This window comes from Scophthalmus maximus, chromosome 11 (assembly GCF_022379125.1).
Source record: "Scophthalmus maximus strain ysfricsl-2021 chromosome 11, ASM2237912v1, whole genome shotgun sequence".
NCBI classification, from domain to species: domain Eukaryota; kingdom Metazoa; phylum Chordata; class Actinopteri; order Pleuronectiformes; family Scophthalmidae; genus Scophthalmus; species Scophthalmus maximus.
The window spans coordinates 16,851,049-16,870,708 of NC_061525.1; the positions used below are offsets into that span (position 1 = coordinate 16,851,049).

Below are 19,660 nucleotides of genomic sequence, written 5' to 3' on the forward strand. Positions count from 1 at the left end.
TTTTCATGATTTTCATCACAACATTGTCTTGTTTTTTTGTTGTCTGCAGGGAGAGCCATAGCGATGAATGGTGCGTGAGCAGTAGACCTGCCTCAGTAAGGGAAAGAGAGAGTACGGTAAAATCAAAATGAGAGTCGTACATTTTTTTAATTTCAACATCTTTTCAGGAGCTCGTACCTCAGAGTCCTGGGAAACGTCATTTTTGTCGCACACACAAGAAACCAGATCGTCCAACACGTGAGGTAGTGATTCCATAATGTAGATTTATTAGAATATTCAGAGTAGTGCTATAACTTCTCATTCACTTGAGCATCTGTCGGTTCGTGGTTTCCAATAGACGCGTGGGCCTGTGAGACAGATGCTCTGCGATGAAATAACTCTGTAAAGCAACGTGAGAGAAATAAACAAAAAGGCTACCTAATATTTATATTACTAATTACAGGATTTACACTTACAGAATTTTGCGGACCAGTTCAAAGAAATGTGTTGGTTTTCTCACAGATATAATAAAAAATATTAATAAATACATTTTTTTCCCTTTTTTTTTTAATAGATTTCTACAGTAAACTTGCCCCCCCCCCCCCAAAAAAAAACCATCTCTGTAATCAGTCTCAGTGATTTGCAACAAATTAAAAATCGAGATGTTTCACAAGCAACGTTACAAGGTGAAAGAAAGTAGAAACAGTTGCTTTTCTTTTTTTTTTGCCTTTTAACAAAATAAAGATGAGGGAAGTCGTAGAAAACTCCATCACTCTGTATATTATCTTTCAATGACGAAAGATCGTTGTGTTATTTGTCAGCTGCAGGAGAGTTAATGCAGCAGGGTTGACTGAGGAGTCAGAGTTGTGAGTTCATATACCACAGATTGACTGAGGAGTCATACCAATCATACCAACTTCTGACATTTTGATAATAATTAGACAGATGCTATAGGCTGCACTCGGCTCTTCGCCTTCACCCACAGTACAGGGGCAGCAAACTGCAGTGAACGTGAACTGAATACGCCTCCAGTTCTCCTTCCCTCGCTGAATTTGAACAACGTTTCCACTGTTTGACAGAGAAAGGCATGATGGGATCATACAGCCAGGCGGAAGGGGTCACATTGAGAATGGGGGGGGGGGGGGGGGGGGGGGGGGGGAGTCAGGACTTAATACATTAAAGAAGGAGGGAGGGGATGAATTGTACAGGGGAGGTTTCCAGTCTGGACCCGGCTTCTCTAATTGGATTTTTGGTGGCCCTGTTTCTGCTCGACAAACAGATTTAGATCCTTCTGGTGTGTGTCTGTGTTGTCAGGGGGGGCTGTAGGAAGTTGTGCTTGTGGAGTAAATGTTTGTTTTGTGATGTTTGGATTTCTGCCCTAAGTCCGTACCTGACCGGCATGCTCATCATCAGAGCTGCGGCTGCGGCTGTGCCTGTCCGAGGGCTCGACCCGGGCGCATCGCAACGCGAGTGTGGGAATGTGAAACGTAGGCGTGCAAGGGAAGAGCGGCGAAGAAGGTCAGAGGGTCAGATGTTGTGTGTCACAGTCAGGGAGTCGAGAGAGTTTGGGCTGGACGCACACATATCCGTTTGACACTGTGAAGTTTTTGGTCAGGTAACAGTTTGAGTACATGGAGAGTTTTACATCATTAAATAGCGATGACAACACTGTTTCAGTCTGGAGAAGGCTGATTTCCGGTCCGTGTCCAAGTTGGGTTTTGCAGTTAATAATGTGCACAGTTGCATTATATTTTGGGGAGAGAGAGACGGTGGCCGAACCTCTGACCGCATTATCCGAGTTCTGAATCAATTTGACACAAGGTTGCTGGGCTACAGCAGAGCACACCAGTGAGTTCACTGTTACAATGGGTGAGTCCTGACTCTTCAGTGGCTAGAAACTCTGCACTGTCCCCGGAGACCACACAATGTCTGTTTCCCTTTTTTCTCCCTCTTCCTCTGTGCTTCAGAACAGGTTCGTCTTGATGCCGGGGTTGGGTTTTCTGTGGAAGGACGACAGGACGCCAGCAAAAGGCCCGGTCATACTGTCCGCCGGGTGCCAGGCCTTCAGAATCTCCTGAGTCTGGGCATCGGGCTGGGCCACGGCCGGGTTGGACGGCCCCAGGCTGGACCAGCTGGGCGGCTTCAGCCCCTGGAGGACCGGAGAGCTGGAGGTGTTGGCGTAGCCGCTGTTGGCAGGAGCCGGGCTGGGGCTCAGGCTCGCAGGGCTGCCCAGGTTCCCGTTGGCCGAGCCCGGCAGGGAGGCCGTGCTGTCAGGCGTGGGGCTGCAGGTGGATTCCTTGGACTCGTCGTCGTCGGACGAAGACCTCGTCTCCCCGCCCTTCTTCCCCCCGGAGCTGCTGCTGCTGGAGCTGCCTGTTGCAGAGTTGTTGGCCTTGGCGTTGGCTGCGCGCTCCTGCTTACGAAACTTGGCACGCCTGTTCTGAAACCAAACCTGGCGACAACACGGACAGAGGTAAAATAAGTATTTGATTAAAGATAAGTTAATCAAATTTTTTTTTAAAAAGAGAAAAATGGGCCCAAACTCCAAAATTAAAGACCATTTGTTTCTCATATTCTGATTGGCTGAGGCTGGCAAGTGTCCGGTATAAAACGTGCCGAGCAGAAGTATCTCTGGCCTGCTGCTCTCACCTGTACCCGGGCCTCGGTCAGGTCGATCTTCAGTGCCAGCTCCTCTCGGGTGTAGATGTCCGGGTAGTGCGTCTCGGCGAACACCCGCTCCAGCTCCTTGAGCTGGGAGCTGGTGAAGGTGGTCCTGATGCGCCGCTGCTTCCGCTTCTCGTTCAGGCCGGAGGGGTCCGAGAAGAACTTGTACGGAACTGAGGGAGGACATTTTCGATCTGTTTAGTTGTTGGACGGACTGACGGAACGGCTCAGGGCCGGTGGGTTTACAACAACGTAGAGGCCCCTGCGTAAAAACTGCAGGAGCCTCCGCCCGGTCACAGCTGATTTTGCGTAGCAGTTACTGGTTCGTTAGGTGGCGGATTCATCGATTGACGAAACGACCTCATTTTCTCCGGATCCAATCAGAAATGACGATATGATAAAAAATAAAAATAAATAAAAACGACCGTAAGGAGAGCCGACACCGTCTGGAGGCTTGGAGGCCTGCAGGCCACTTTACGGCTGTAATCCATTTACTAACCTGATACATTTAAAACAAAGACAAAAACACTTTGGTTTATTTTGCCAGAATTAATTATTTTGTTTAATACGTTAATTGGCCTTTATGGTGGGAACAAAAAATGTAGACATTTTGCCCAATAACTCAAAATAGTTATAGTCGCAAAAATATCATTAGGATGTTCAGTCATAAAAGTCTCAGCTGCATTTTCTTAATTCGACTTTAATCAGTGAACGCATGAATTTTAAGTGTTTTCTATTTAAATTATTTATTAAAATTCCTTTATTTGATGAATATTTCAGTGAAGTCTGTGTCAAAATCCCCACGGACTTGAAAATCAGTGAGGAGGTGAATGTCACAGCTTCAACAAATAACGACGAACGAAATGAAGACTGAGCATCGAAATCTTTTATTTTTTTTTAAATACCGTTGCAGATAAATAAAGTATAATTGCTTCAGTTTGTCTGTTGGGTGGCCGAGAGGAAAGGCCAACAGGTGTGTGTGTGTGTGAGAGAGAGTGTGTGAGAGAGAGAGAGAGAGAGAGAGAGAGAGAGAGAGAGAGAGAGATTGCGGCAAGATGTCAAATGCGCACTTTTTATAGTGATGTATTTTTTAAAATTATTATTATAGATTATATAACAGTCTTCTGATTTATTCGCAGATTGACGCACATATTTATAGCAACTGTCCATAAGGTGTCGTGTAGCTTTTCTTTTTTTTTTTGTTGCAGTGATTTGATTATTAGTAAGTCACATGAAACAAAATCCATGTGAAACAGTTTAGATCTAACAGGCCACTTAACACGTGGTTCGGTCATCTTTTAATGAAAAATACAGATATGTTTATTTTATTTTTCATCATAACTGAAGTTGTGTCACAAATGACGTGGTGGAGCCTGGAGGATGAGGAACGAGTCCCCTCGTCCTGCACGCTCACCTTGATTCAGAATCCCTGTAGACCTTCATATATAGAATATTTCACATTTGATATAATAATAATCTATATATGTACCTGAGGAGTAGGGTGTGGGCTGGTGCTCCCGCAGGGCTCCCAGTGTGCAGCTGGCCGTGCTGAGCGGAGTGCAGCCCGGGTTGGAGAAGGGTCCGCTCCGGATCGGGTTGTACTGGAACGAGCTGGCCTGGCTGCAGGAGCTGAAGTCCGCGTAGGCCGACGCTTCCATGGCCGCCATGCAGGAGTCATAGGAGTTCAGGTAGGAGTAATCCATTTTGTACATGGAGGTTCAGCCGGTGCGAGCACCGCTCCGCGGACACGACGAGGCGAAGGGGGAGACCGAGCCGCGTCAGGCGAGCGAGTCTTCGGCTCTCAGTGTTTCTATTCTAGGAGGCGATGTTCAGTGTTGCTCTGCGTCTCCGGTGTAAGTCCACGGACCCAAGGTGCGTCTCTCCCCGAAACTCCCCCCGGCTGCGCGTGGCTGTCGCGCGTCTGATTTTCGTTTTGGGTTTTTGTTCTCGCTAAATTAATCCAGACGTTTTTTTCTCTCTCGTTTACGCTGCCGTTCTGCTCTTTCACTTTGCCCTGGTTTGCTGTCTCTTCCCGTCCCGTCGTCTCCTCCTCTTCTTCTTCTTCTTCTTCTCCTCCCCACTGGACTGCAGCTCGCTCTGCGCTCGCGCTCCGTTTGACGGCGCGCTGCGGCTCGCGCGCTGTTTATAATAAACTTGGCTGAGCGCGAGACAATGGCGAGGCGGTGGTCTGTAGTTTCCATGACAATGCCACCAGTGATTGAGCATGGACACGGACCCCCCCGCCCCCCAAATAACTCCACCCCTCACCCCTGCACCGCCCACGCGCACCAGAGCCTCGCTAGCTCGCAGGTGTCAGCAGGAGTTAAATAATAAAGTCTAAAAACTAACGATTTTTAACCGAACCTTTTTTATAAATCTGGCGAGTGCAGTCTCCTCGCTCAGCGCAAATGTTACGAACATATATATATATATATATTAAAACAAATTTAAATAAATCCCTCATGAGTTCGATCCGGTCATAAACTCTGCAGGTAGGACAATAACCACCCGGTCGTCAGTTAGTACATTTGCTTCACTGTTTTTTTAAAGAAATGATTCAAACGCATGAGCCGAGGAACAAAAACACGATCTAACATCGTCTTGAATCGCTGTTCCTGCCGGATTGACCCGAGCCCCTGTTCGTTTTATATGTTCGCATGTAGACAGTCGACAGAGACTTAGACCTCAGATTATTAATTTTGCAAAAGAAAAAAATCTGTTATAATTACTATCATCATTACGAGAAGAGCAAATATGTAACCGGAATCATTGTGCTGGGTGTTTAGAAATTGACCGGAGTTGGATCAATGCGTAAAAACGATCAGACTCAGGATGCATCTCTTCTCTGTGCGCGACTGGGACATTCTACTGTGTCATATAGGTTTTAGCATTTGGTTTCTGCTATATCAGAGTAAGAGGTGAGGGCCTACAAATTTACAGTAAAAAAATGACTAATCAATATATTATCATGAGGTAAACAGGTGCAGGTTCAGTCCCAAACACTCCGAAGAAACCCTTCGTGTCAAACAGCTGCAGCTCAGCCGCACAGAAGTCTTTATGTGGGGGGGAACGTCCAGATGTGACGGTGATTGCTGAGATTAAAAGCTTTTGATTTGATTCCGATCACTTTTTTTTTACGGAGATGTCACCAGAGTGAGCGTCAGTTTGATGTATAGGACCAGAGAGGGAATTGGCTGCGGAGCAAACTGCAGCAACCGCGACGGGCTAAACCGTAAACGCATTGACGCTCCATAAATTGGTTTAAGTTTATTGTTCGGTGTCATACAATGTGATAAGTCATATCCCGAACGGCCCCCGTCACACGCACACACGCACTCGCAAGCGTGGAGGGCTTGGAGATCGACAGGCAGGCGCGCGTAATTTCCAAATCTGGTGCCATTTACAAAAGAAAAAACACACGACAAGCATCGCTGCATTTCAGGGCTCTGTTCGAGAAATTAACAGGCTTTTTATTAGTGGATAAATTTCACCAAATGATATAATCCACAAACGCAGTGTGACGCACGCGAGGAATTAATTGAGTTTGGCTCGCGCGCACATAAAATGGGTAACAACAAGAGCTCAAAGTGTGCGCGCTTTTTATCTCACTGCTTGACCAGAGGCTGCGTGGAAATGCTCCTTAATGTCATTAAGAGCAAATACACACACACACACCCGCGCGCGCGCGTACACGCGCACGCATTCGTGCATTTGCTGTACGAAATGAGCATTGCTGATAAGACCTGTGTGTGTGTGTGTGTGTGTGTGTGTGTGTGTGTGTGTGAAGCGTTTATTGTGTGGTCGGTGAGAGCCCGGTGGACGTTCAGGGCGGGGCGGCACGCGGTGCTCCTGTTGATCCGGTTGTTGTTCGTCTCGTGCGCGCGTTGGTTGATTTGACTCCGTGGTTCGGTTTAACATCGCGTCATGTCTCATTTCAAGGCCTCACACACGACAGGGCTGAACTGAAGAGGACACAACTCGATCCCGTGTTCTCTGTAAAGTTACAAAGTTATGTGTCAGTGCACAACATGTCTGCACTGTCGCGCGCCATTGTGGCTCTAACACGTCGTTATCCGACCTAAGTCTCCAGCTCATTTATACCTCAAATGTGACGTGCTGACATTCTTATCCTTGTTGCGATAATGGCCTAATCATTATTCTGTATTTTACACGGGCCTGGATATGATGATGACTAATTATGAATGTGAATTATATATATATATATATATATATATATATACAGAATGAATGCTGCAAATAACAGGATTAAGATTAAGTCGTTTTGTTGGACTTACCTCGATCCCAGGAGACACGTCTGAGCTTGTGTTATACTGTAGGTCTATATACAGTTGTTATGCCACAGACACATATATAGACTTCATAGATTCTATGACATAAACGTATAGACCTCAGTAAATACCACATGACTCAATTCGCTGTCAATTGTTGTGTCATGAGAATGTTCGCAGCAGTGAAACATTTGTTGGATGAGAACACATCGTGCATCATCCCATTGTAGCTAAATATTGAGCTCTGTGTGATCGCGCAGCCATGTTCTTTACAATAGACACTCATTTTATAAGCCTCGTGATTTTTGGCTTTTTGGCTCCCAGGGCCCAGTGCCGGCTGTTGTGTGTCCCCGTCCCGTCTGGCGGGTTCAGAGGTGAGTTTACCAAGAAACTTAAACTGTTTCAGAGTTTAACTCTGACAGACCGGTTCTGGCTCCCCCCCCCCCCCCACCCCTCCCGAAAAAAAAAAGTAAAATAAAAAAGAGCAGCCAGGAGCGACCCTAGCTCTCCCGCTTTTCAAGCATTTAAACTTTAATCCCTTCAAAGGGCGGACCGGTCTCTTCCAGGCCACTAATCCAGCCCATAGTGCTCCGGCGCAGGGGGAGACTGCTCCTCCGCGGAGGCTTTAACTTTGGACTTTTACATTCATGGGGGCGATTGGACGGAAACAGTAACGGGGAGCTTTGGCATTCATGACGTCTGAGTCAACAGAGGGGGGACACAATGGTCCCCCAGAGGCTCCTGAGGGCCCCTGAGAGAGGGAGCCCCGACTATAGGGATTATGGGCCCACGGAGGACCAACTATTATAGAGGGGGGAAATCTTTACACTTTTCGTTTCTAAGTGACAGTTATGATTGAGTTAACATTAAAGGGCCCATACACCTTTTTTTCCCCGGTGTGATTAAAACGGAGTGCACGGTATTAAACTGTGAGGCACCAGACCACACAATCATATATAAACTGAGGGATAAGAACCATGAAGCAATTAATTACTCTATAGCGAAGTCATGAAAAGAATATATATGTTGGAACAATTAAGAAGACTATAAAATCAAATTGAGTTGTTATAGATTGATGACCCATCCACCAGGCTAAATCTCAATCTAATCTGATTTCTTTTGTCATGTGCCCCCCTTGATTAATGAATGTAGGCTCTCTGCTCAAACATCAATCATGATCCTGCTCCATAACAAACACCATATATATATATATATATATATATATATATAATAGGCTTCATTTTGGGGAGGTGATTCTTCCTGAAAGAACTATTCTTCTGCTCCTGTTCCAGGTGGAAATCAAAGTGCACTGGGGCCTCATATTCAGATAACCTTCCATTCCCTCATTCCCCTGCTCGCTTATTTCAAACGCGGAAGAGAGATGGTTTGCAGAGGAATCCTCTTAATTAATTCCCCCAAATTTGTTCTGCTCACATCCTCCAAGAGTATTGTCTCTGGTGCTCCTCCACCTTTGGCAACGCTTGTGCGTGTCAGGGAGGCGCAGACGTGTGATGGATGGACGGTCTTGATGGAGACACAGAGCGGTGTATGAGGGACAGAGGCGCGGGGGATAAGGGATGAGTAAAGGATGGGGACATGCGGCGACACTGGTCTGAAGAAAAGCCACGCGGGAGGCCCCCAGCCCGGTATCTGTCCCGTGACACGCGGTGGTGGTCTGGAATCCGCGTGAGGCTGTCAGTCAGAGACAGAGACAGAGACAGAGAGAGAGAGAGAGAGAGAGAGAGAGAGAGTCCGTCACCTCCATCCATCATGACCGCTCAAAGAAGAACATGTCCCCGTGTGTCGAAAGCCGTTTCCCCGCCTCAGACTGCGGGCAGCTATTGATTCTCAGGTCCGGATTGTAAAAAGATGTTCTTTTGTAAAAAAACAAACAAAAAACAAACATGCGGTTCCACATGCTGCTATTATTAAGAGTCATTTGAAGTCGGAGCCACGTGAAGCGAAAAATGATTTTGCATCGCGTGGTGGTGATGTGCAGAGACGTTGGGAGAAGCAGTGGTGGATATAGAATGTCATATTTACAGAGATTATTAACCTTCAACCGAGCTGCAAGAGTTTTAACAAAAATGATCCCCATTTCTGCGTTTTAAGATGCTCGCAATCAAGAATAATTATCAATTATTAATCAATTAAAATGTTGATGTGGATTACGCTTCGGATTATTTTTTTGATTACGATAAATGCATTGATTTAATATCTAATTGATTTGTAAAAGGCGCGTGTTTTTTTTCTTCTGAATTTAATTGGACATCTTGTTGTTATGCATATTGAATTATTATGTCCATAGCCGTTCGAGATCAAACATGGAGGACATTGAACAGTGGGTATAGAAATCGGTTATAAACGAGTTCGTTAACGCTGATGTAGTTGCAACCAGTGCGCATTTTGGTTTGTTTGCAAAACAATTGAATTCTCTCTCAATCTGGCACAATATCTAATTTGCTGCCTCATTATGGCACTTGTTCTCCTGTCATGTGTCTACAATCTACCGCGGTCCTTAAAATAAAACATTTAAATGTCTATCAATAGTTTATAAATATTACTGTATATATTAGACTAAATATGTGCATGATTTAAGGAGACTTGTGTGTCGTTATACAACAACTCTTCCTGACTGCAGGCCGGTGACAGATCGCACACACTCTCTCCTCTCCACCTGCACTGTCACCAGAATGTGTCGTGTCATCGTCCCTCTCTTCCCTCGGTGGCGGATTTGATTGCGCATAAAATAGAATCAAAGCCTCACAGATCCCGCCGTTAACGTCGGCCTGCATGCGTCTGTGCGGCAGCGGAGGCTGAGGCTGAGGCTGAGGCTGAGGCTGGCGGTGCGCATTTGATTTTCCCGATGATGGATGAGAGACGGTGCCGGAGGGAGGGAGGGAGGGAAGGAGTTGGTGGGCTCTGGGCCGCGGGGGGCGTCCCGTCGGTGCGCCTGTCCCCGCATTTCAATCCCCAATTACCGGAATGTGCCGTGACGCTCCGGCTCGAGACTACGGCGCGCGCTTAACCGGGTTAGAGACCGGAGCAACAGCAGCCGGTGTGTTGTGGCTACTGCAGCTCGGTCAGGTGTAGGCCCCGTGTTGATACACCTGTTTGAAATCAGACCGGGGGTCCTTCCACTCCAGAGGAGAAACATATGGAATACGGCTCCATAATATCCACAAACCACCTCCATAATACAGACACATTCAAAACTTTGAATGTTATCTTAGGATAACGCTTTTTTTTTTAATAATACTTCGGCGAAGTTGTATTTAGAACCTGTTGTGTCCAAGAAACACGAGCGTAAAGAGGAACACCCCAGAAAACCGCTAGAACATTGAGAGGGAGAAAGTCCGAGATATTGATATTTTCCATTTAAAATAAAAGGAAAATGTTTACATGTGCACTCAAGTTCCCCAAAACATTCTCTCATCGCCTTAGAGAGAATTTGTTGATAAGAAATCCATAAATCATTTTAAGATTGGATCCAAAAGAAAAAGAGAGAAACAAAACCAAATAATGAAAACGCAGACAATTGAGACGAAGTTTTGCCTCAAAATGTGACCATTAATTCATATCCCGTCAAATCTCACTGAGACTGACCCGGGTCCACTGTGAACATCAGTCCCACGCGCGCTCAGCAGCCGGGACACGATGACGCACAGCAGCTGCGGGTTTATTCACATGCTGCGTACATCTCTCCACTGCGGCACCAGACCAGACGCCTGTATTACCCTAATGGACGACGGCATGTTCCTTAAAAAAAAAAAGAAAAAAGAAGAAGCTTTTTAGGATAAAAAACAGGTCCCGGGAGAGCACGGTGCACGCACACACACGCGCACACCACAGCTGGAGCGGCGAGGGGAAGGCCGCGCGCAGGAGAGCTTCTCCAAACACGCTAATTAGATCTGCGGCTCTGGCCCCGCGCTCTGAAAGCAGCCCAGCGGCGGGGCGCGCGGAGCTGTGGAAAGTTAATTGAATTAAATTCCCTCTAAACTAATTAGGCTGCAATCTGCCACGCGAGCTGTCCCTGAGCAAGGTTCGAATTAGGGCGGAATGGATTTGTTCCTTTTTCTTTAAAAGAAGAGGAGGAGGACAGACTGTTGTGTTGTGTGTTTTTTTTTTTGGTGCAGGTCCTTTATTCGTCTTTTATGCTAATTCTCCCAGGGGATTGTCACGTGGTTGCCTTGCGGTAACCGGACGGCATCCGGTCGGTGTGTGTGTGTGTGTGTGTGTGTGTGTGTGTGTGTGTGTGTGTGCAGCAGCTCCAGGCGTTAACACAAAGAGCCCAGGAGTCTGATTTAACCAAACGCACACACAAAATCAAAAATCAAAAATCTGTGATAACTGTAGTGCATGAACGAGGAGCATCTTTAAAACTGCAGCCGAGTGGACTGAGGAGGTAATGGAGGTGAAATCGATCGCTTTCCTGGGGGGGAGTAACATAGAGAGGGAGGGAGGGAGGGGGTTGCAAGAGTAGTGCAGAGGGACACGGATGAAAATCCCCCGATAAGAGCGGGGACAGATATGATAATGGGAGAAACCTCTGGTCGTCGTTCATCATTCACCACCTCCACCTGGCTGCTGCTGTTGCTGTTGCTGCTGCTGCTGCACTCAACTGCACTTCGCTGCTGCTGCAGCTGCAGCTGCTGAAATCGAACGCACCCAAAACTTCCAGAGCCAGATTAGTATTCAGCAACAGTACAGAGCAAGAAAGAGCCACATCTCACACTGTCAACGTGTGCAGGGGCCCGGACCCCCTGGGGGGCTGGATGTCACAGGGTTTAGGTCATTTAATAAATATTATTTCATAGTTTTAGACGGTTTTTGTAATTTGGTTCATCAAAGTTTGGTTGAGCGACTTTGTTGCAGAGGCACCCTGGGTCAAACCTTTTGGCCTTTTTGTCGATATTGTGCTAATGTTTATTCCTCAAAAAAATATGAGGATAGTTTTACATTACATTCATTTTGCTGAGGCTTTTGTCCAAAGTGATCAATTTTTGACACATAAGGGGCCCACACTGGATGTTAGCCAAGCCCCCCCCAACCAGGAATCAAACCCTGACCTTCTGTACGAAAGTCAGCGGTGTAACCCTCCCCTGAGCTGTACCAGCTGCATAATCTTATCCAATAATAATAATTTTAATCTAATCCCCATAAACTAACTGACACAGCATTGGGCGGGGACAGGACTACTGGTCGGTGTCTGGTCCGGGGAAATGCACAATAATTAAACTTCTGTGGCTGCTGTATTTATTCTGCTTTGTTGGCATCTTACAATGTGCTGGAACAGGCTCCTGACACATATCATCACTGGTTTAAATAAATATATATATATCATTGACTATTGTCTCTGCATGCACAAATGCTGCAGCTGGTCGAGTCTTGTACTGATCCACTTTTATCTTCAAGGGAAGAAATTCATAGACTGTTGTGCCCAAAAAAATGCATTGTACTCTTTATGTTTTTGTACAAATCAAAAGTGCGCATCTTGCTCTTCTTCTTCTCTGGTCTTTCATGTGACCATGCCTCTCATGTTTGACCTTTTTACCCTCTTGCTCACTTCTCCATTGGTCTCTTGCACTTCAAACTGTCCTCCATTTGTATCATCAGCAGAAGGTGCAGGACGAGAGACAGATGGACGAACGGACGGACGGGCAGACAGACAGAAGAGGAAGAAGAAGGAAGGGCTGTGAGGGAAAGGTGGAGGAGAGCGAGGGAGGAGGAGGACGAGGAGGGAGGAGGGGGGGGTGAGTGAACAAAATGTAGTGAGATAGAGGGAGAGGGATGGAGGGGCCAGGTTTCTGTTTCTCCATAATCTAATCAGAGAAATGGCAGCAGTCAGAAATAGCCTGACGGACAGACTAAGAGCCTCTTCCCTTTCTCCTTCTCCTCTTTTTCTTGTCTTCCTCCTCGGGGAGGGTAAATGGATACACACACATGCGTCACACACTCGCGCGCACACACACACACACACACACTCGTGCCAGCTTGACTTCCTTAAACCATAAATTCTCGATGTGTTTGAGGGTCATAAGCGATGGGAAAAGCCTCGAGGTATCACAGCAGAACCCGATCTACTGTCCAGATGCAGCCATTTCAAAAGTCCAATGTTAAAAAAAAAGAAGAAAGTCTGCTGTGGGCGTCGAGAATTAACCCCCCGTCAGCGTCACAGCACGCAGGCGACACTTCAGGTGTATGACTATTTGTTTGCAGTGCAAATTACAATGAAAAAAAAAAAGCACAGAGTAACCTTGTAGTCATGAAGTTTTTCCAGATAAAAGGCATCGTTCGTCACTGATCTTTATTATTAAACTACAGTATATGAATCATAAAGGAGATGGAGAGTTAGTACAACATAGTTTTATTCTAAGGTTTTCAAGCTTTGTAACATTTGAGACGAGACCTAAAATGGAAACTGGATGGAAAATCTGGGCTTAAAACTATATAAATTACTATTTCTGATTAATCTGTAAACATTTAGATTAAACACTGTTCCTATAAAATGCCCAAAAGTATTTGCAAGTGCCGTCGCAAGTTCAGACGACAATGTGACAGACACACAAAAATAATTCACATTGATCCTCACATGAAAGGATCCCGTATTTATTTATTTATTTTTTGCCATTTTATTCTTAAAAAATTCTTAGATTTTTCTGCCAGTCAACTAATTGATTAATTGACTATTTCAGCCCCTTAAGATGAACACTGCAGTGGCATATATATCAAAAAAATACTGGTTCAGAGAATGAATGACAGCATTATTTCTGAACACAGGAGAGACACTTCCTCCTCGTAGGAGACAACAGGGAATAAAACAAGCCGGGGTTGTTTGTGTTGTTGGGGGGTCCAGGCAGGCCACCGCAAGAGTCACTGTTCTTTTTCCTGCATGCTAATTCCGCCCTGTAGGGAAGACATTCCTGCATGGTGTGTGTGTGTGTGTGTTTGTGTGTGATGCTTTCTACATTTCTGTAGCATTTACCGCGTTGCTGCATTTGCTCCCAGCGTACGACACGGCCCCCACACCGAGAAGGATTCCGATCAAATTCCTCTGTCGTGTCGTCTCACAAGGTGGACAAGCGTTATTGTTGCAGAATTCCCACCCAGGCGCGTGCGCGCACACACACACACACACACACACACACACACACACACACACACACACACACACACACACACACACACACACACACACACACACACACACACACACACACACACACACACACACACACACACACACACACACACACACACATCCATCCATCCATCAGAAGTGTCAGCGCAACACAAACAGAACAAAACAAAACAAAACAGAGGAATTCCCTTTTTGTGTCGTGATGTCTTTATTTACACAGCGGATACAACAATGAGAGACGTCGCTCGGTTACATTTGCCGCCGTGTCAACACGCTGTTCAAACATTTATGATGCAACACTTTTGATTATTGTTTCTTTATGACTCTAAATTTCTCTTCATGTCACACGGACACAAACACACTGTACAGCACCAGAGCATGCTGTGGTGACAGACGACACTCCTTTACTTTAACATGCATCAACAGAGACGACTCACCAGGCTGTTTTATTATCCATAATTCAAAGTGACTACTAAGTGACTAACACATTATTTACTCAATAAATAAATAAGCTTTTTTTTTTAACATATTACATATTACATTTATTTATGTAGTTCTGCTGGTGAGTGATTCTCCACATGTGAAATTTGCATTAAAGTGAAGACAATGTCAAACGTAGGCAATGTCAAACCATCTTTGGTCATTAACGCCTCGTTTTCCTTCGCAGGGGAAATTGGCCGTCGGTTGATTTTTTCAAAAATTGTTGTCATCTTGGAATAAATCACTTTTTTATTGCACTAAATGTTCTTCTGATCAATATCCACTTCATGCAATCGCTTTAAATAAAGGCCCCTGGACCGCCACTCATCCTTTCAGCGCCAGACGTACGACTGTCCGTCGCCGTTAACTTAACTCACGTACTATATAATAGCTTAAATAAATATTAAATATTTTAACTTCAACAATGTGGACATTCACTTTTCACTAGCTAACCGCAAAGTGGATCCCCGGTCGGCTTTTACAAACATAATTCAAAGCAAAGCTTTTATTGGTCAACACGATGGCGTCCATGTATGATGAACGTGATGACGACACACTGAAGCCTCGATGCTACGACAACGAACTGCAACACATTTATATTTCATGGCCTGTTGCCTGAGTCTCATATGGAATGAGTCTACGAAGGCCTGTCGTGATTATGAAGTTGAGAAGTGTGTTGGTTTTATTTGATCTGTTGGCAGATGATGTACTGCATCATGATGTGGACGAGTTGGCATGGAATGACTGCATGTGTGCACCGAAACAGAGGCAGTGATGTTGTGTTTGTCAGAGGTAATTTTATTGGCAACATCAACAAGTGATGATGATGATGATGATGATGACACAACGTGTGCATACATATCTGTTATAGATCCTTCGTGTTCCTGTGTCGTGTTCTTAGTTCCTGTTGTCAGTGTTCGGGGCTGAGCGGTGGACGGATGTCCAGCGTCCTCGATGAGCTGTCCTCTGCCACCACCTCGAGCCGCAGACAGAGCGAGCTCTGCTCCTCCTCGCCCTCCGATTGGACGGACAGACGCAGCGTGCAGCCTTTCGGCAGCAGCTCCTGCTCGTACGCCGCGGCCAACTGGTTGACCACCCGCCGCTCCACCTGAGGGATCAGCGACGAGGCGAGAGTTTGCTTTCACGTTTTTCAGAAAATTGTATCTACGTCGTTGAGTCATTGAGTTTGCTTTTAGCTGTAGCGTTCCTATTTTGTATGCTGACTCATTTGTTACTAACTTAAATTCCTATTTCAGTTGTAAAGTTACTGTTACTTTCTGCACCTGCTGTCCTGAGCTTCGCTGCTCAATCCCGAAAAGCAAGATATGAACTGATATTGGACATTGTTCTTTGCTTATTGGAGGCTGTTCCTTGATCAAGTATGTATCACAGACCTCATCTACAAAAAAACAAAAAAATGTTTTAACTCACATGAAGTGTGACACTTAGAAAGAAATATCAGACTGTTGTTTTTCTGAGAATGGAAAATAGGCTCATTAATCAGATGACTTTTTTCATAGTTTTGGCCATTGCTCCTGTCAGTTATGATATTTTACTCACCAGTGTCATTGGTGAGATGTAAATAAATCCAGTGGAAGTCAAAATGATGGCAAAGTTGACATGTTATGTTTTAAATATTTGCAGCTTTCCTTACTGGCCTGTTTCATTGTAGTGGCTTTGTCAACATCTCTCTGTGTGAAAACTAATAAAAATGGTAGATGAAACTATGAAAACATGAAAAAAATAAATCCTTTAAATGAATTCAGTATCTTTTAAGGCCTCGAGAACAAATATAATTTCAGGCCTTTAAAGACGTTTTTGCGTCTTACATCATGGACATACCTCATGTTTGATGGAGCGCGCTCCATAATGCATATTATATCCGCCCGCCAACAGGTCCAGCACCGGGCGATCCCACTGAAGAGTGATGTCATGGCGCTGCTTGGCCTAATGGGGGAAAAAAAAGGTTAAAAAAAAGGTTACGGGTTAAAAGCTGTAGACCACAGGAGCATCATATAGCGTGAATCGGAAAAAGAGAGGAGGGATAGAGAAGGACAGAGAGGAGATGGAGAGGAAGAAATGAGTGCAACAGCAGAGAGGAGATAATGTCAAGCAACATGTCTGCCAGCGCTAATCAACAGGCCCTTAATGCGTTTTCATCAAACACCGGTCAATGGGAGTGATCAGCGCCGCCCGTTTAGCCACTGACGCTAACGCTCCATTCAATAAACCAGACGCCGCGTTTCACTCCAGAGATATGAATGCTAATATTGCAACATTAGAAAATGCTGTTGCGAGGCGATAATGAGAGAACCAAACATTTTATTTATCTAATATGAGTTAGTGGCAAAAATAAAAATTGGCTCTAGAGGATTCTGTTATTATAAGACGCTTAAAAAAAGAACACAAACATTTACACACATCACATACAGCAAAGGCAGACAAACGGACTCATGGTGAGCGTCACGAGTCAGGTCCCTTTCAGTCGCCCCCGCAGGACCCATGTTTGCTGTCAGGACATCAGCTGTAATATTAATAATTAAATATTGATGAAGGCTCCACATGTTAAACGCGGTAATCACATTATAGTGAGCAGCAGTGGCACGTCATATTGATCTGCGTGTGTCTCGCTGCACAGCTCAGCGGCTGCCGGAACGATGAGGGTGGATCCCGCTTGGAGGAAGGGCCGCGCTATAATCGTCGGCTGCTCAAGAGGACGATTAACGGAAAATGTCCCTTTTCCTTCTCTCAGACGCACACAGAAGCTAAGCTCTTAGTTTCTTTTATTAGAGGTATGAAATAGACACGTGGGCGCAGGCTCAACAAGTGGAGAATTCCTTCCGTCTCACGAGTTATGAATCGTTAGTATCGGCTATAATCGTGGTGGGTTCAGTTGGGAGAGCCTTGTGGTATTTCTCTGTGGTGAGATTTTTCCTGTGCGCACAGTGTCACGTACCTGCTTGGCCCAGAAGTTGAGCTCCTTGCTGACCAGCTGCAGCAGCTCTGAGTGACAGAACGGCAGGAAGTATACGATTTCATTGATCCGCCCAAGAAACTCGTCCCTCCGGAAATGAGCCTTAGAGGAAACAAGACGGTAAAGAATGGCAACTACAGCCTCTCGAGCCAACTCCCAGTTTAACTCAACCCAAGTCTGCATTACACCAATGAAACAACTACTTGTGTTTTAATGTCATGGTTTTACCTTCAGGATTGGTCGAATCACAGATTCTTTAAACTGTCGGGGGATTTTGATGTCGTCGCTTTTCTGTACATCCTCTGGGGAAAAGCACACGGTTAATATTAATTTCACTTCTGCTTTTATTCACCTAACTTTTGCTGACAGCTACCTACTGTATGTCTTTACAGTGTAGCAGCAAAAACCTCAAGGTCATCTGAATGTGTTTTCAGTCTTGAAAATGTTGAAACAGTAATTTTCGCAAGAATATATCATTATATGAAGCTCCACTATCGTTTAAAAGTAGACGATCAGCTTGACCCTTATGAAAAACATATATGAAAGTCCCGACTATAAATTCAGATGATCTCACAAGCAAAATTATTAGAACATACTTCACATGCCATAATCAGGCTGATTTTAAACTATGGCAACAGATGAAAATGTAATGTGCCAGAATTTGTTTTAATTGGTTCACAATGTGGGAACTGGTAAAATTTATTTAGCTGAAGCTGTAGATCCTGATGGTAATACATGCAAGTCAGTTTAACGTCAAATCACCAAGCTTGTCGGCGAACTTCCTGCGGCTGACCACTTCCGCTTCCTGACGGAGCTGCAGTGCATGCTGGGCAATTTCGTCACTCGCAACATTAGATGTCATGATGAAGACGGCGTCTTTACATTCGATGGTCTTCCCCTTACCGTCTGTGAGACGGCCCTGAGAGAGAGAGAGGGGAACATCAGCTGTGACATAAAGGACGACAAAGGTGTGACATCTTCATCTGTCTCTGCGTGTTGTTGCTTGTGTACACACCTCATCGAAGAGCTGCAGCATGATAGTGAGGACGTCGGGATGGGCCTTGTCTACCTCATCGAACAGGACCACAGCGGTGGGACATGCCTTCAACAGCTTGGTCAGCTGACCCCCTTCCTCGTGTCCCACATACCCCGGCGGAGAGCCGATGAACTTTGCCACCTGTGAGAGGGAGAGAGAGAGAGAGAGAGAGAAGTTTAACAATGTGACACAAAAGACGTGGTTCATGGGAAAACACTTCACCTAAAACGGAGTGAAACGGATCAGATGTGGTCCCTGAACGTCGCAACGTAATGATGATTCAGATTGAATCATCAAAGCTTCACAAAAAAAACACCATTCATTTAGGTTCCTGCCTCCATTATGAGTGAATAAACAGAATTAATGTGATTCGTTGTTGCCTTGAATGTAGAGCAGAGTGATGCAACAGTTCTGCCCTAGTCAGAAATGACTGTGAGAGCAACATCTTCGTCACACTGAGCACGTGTGTGTGTGTGTTTGATTCAGTCTGGAGAAAATATCAAAAGCTTTGGCTGCTTAGCGACGTCACACTAATGTATTTGTAACAAGTATCTTACCTCGTGTTTCTCCTGGAACTCGGACATGTCCATACGGATGAAACCCTGAAATCACACAGTGGATTAACCATCACACCACACCACTGTACATGCTGCATCAGTGTGTATTTGTCTGCTGCACTCGGTCGAATGTGCAGTTACCACGGAAACCAACACTAATTGAATTGTCTGTCATTTCTTCAGGGCAGGACGACCCGCTAAATGAAATGTCTTATATGTGTTTTATATCTCTGAGACCTATTTTCCACCTATTGATTGAAAGGTAAAACACCCGCATATACACCGTGTGTGTGTGTGTGCGTGTGCAAGATGCTACGTCACATACCTTTTTAATGTCCTTGTGCATGTAGCGGGCCACCTGTTTGGCCAACTCTGTCTTTCCTGTGACACGCGCCATCAAACCAGACAGACAAAACAGAGGCTTGATTTAATTATTCAGTATCCAGCAGGAACAACCCCTGCTCCCATGTACTTACTTTGCTTTCCATTAAAAAAACAAAACAGATAGACAACAGACCAAAAAAAAGAAAAAGAAGAAGG

The 19,660-nt window shown here is 45.3% G+C and overlaps 2 protein-coding genes and 2 long non-coding RNA genes across 7 annotated transcripts in view; 2 read left to right on the plus strand and 2 right to left on the minus strand.

The window, feature by feature from the left end:
- Positions 1-47: 47 nt before the first annotated feature.
- Positions 48-2,083, plus strand: LOC118299705. The gene is made up of 3 exons (XR_004789925.1): positions 48-95; positions 168-242; positions 1,947-2,083. It is a non-coding gene; the product is annotated as an uncharacterized LOC118299705 (long non-coding RNA).
- phox2a (paired like homeobox 2A) lies at positions 1,120-4,755 on the minus strand. Its single transcript, XM_035623642.2, has 3 exons — positions 4,133-4,755; positions 2,629-2,816; positions 1,120-2,431 (listed from the first exon to the last, which is right to left on the minus strand). The coding sequence occupies exons 1-3, from the start codon at positions 4,353-4,355 to the stop codon at positions 1,943-1,945; spliced, it is 900 nt and encodes a 299-aa protein (XP_035479535.1). The 5' UTR covers positions 4,356-4,755; the 3' UTR covers positions 1,120-1,942.
- An 8,111-nt stretch (positions 4,756-12,866) lies between these two features.
- LOC118299704 lies at positions 12,867-16,314 on the plus strand. The gene is made up of 2 exons (XR_004789924.2): positions 12,867-15,345; positions 15,455-16,314. It is a non-coding gene; the product is annotated as an uncharacterized LOC118299704 (long non-coding RNA).
- The window catches only part of clpb (caseinolytic mitochondrial matrix peptidase chaperone subunit B), a 31,921-nt gene continuing 27,591 nt past the window's right edge, over positions 15,331-19,660 (minus strand). For 2 of the 4 annotated variants that reach the window (XM_035623637.2, XM_035623636.2), the window contains exons 9-16: positions 19,446-19,501; positions 19,121-19,165; positions 18,543-18,704; positions 18,290-18,446; positions 17,756-17,829; positions 17,510-17,629; positions 16,396-16,500; positions 15,331-15,661 (exon numbers count right to left, since the gene is read on the minus strand). In XM_035623637.2, the coding sequence (XP_035479530.2) occupies positions 15,464-15,661; positions 16,396-16,500; positions 17,510-17,629; positions 17,756-17,829; positions 18,290-18,446; positions 18,543-18,704; positions 19,121-19,165; positions 19,446-19,501 (917 nt within the window). In that variant the 3' untranslated portion in view covers positions 15,331-15,463. Of the gene's footprint in view, positions 15,662-15,836; positions 15,953-16,113; positions 16,256-16,395; positions 16,501-17,509; positions 17,630-17,755; positions 17,830-18,289; positions 18,447-18,542; positions 18,705-19,120; positions 19,166-19,445; positions 19,502-19,660 lie in introns of those variants that run through there. The other 2 variants (XR_004789923.2, XM_035623638.2) reach the window with 2 other exon arrangements.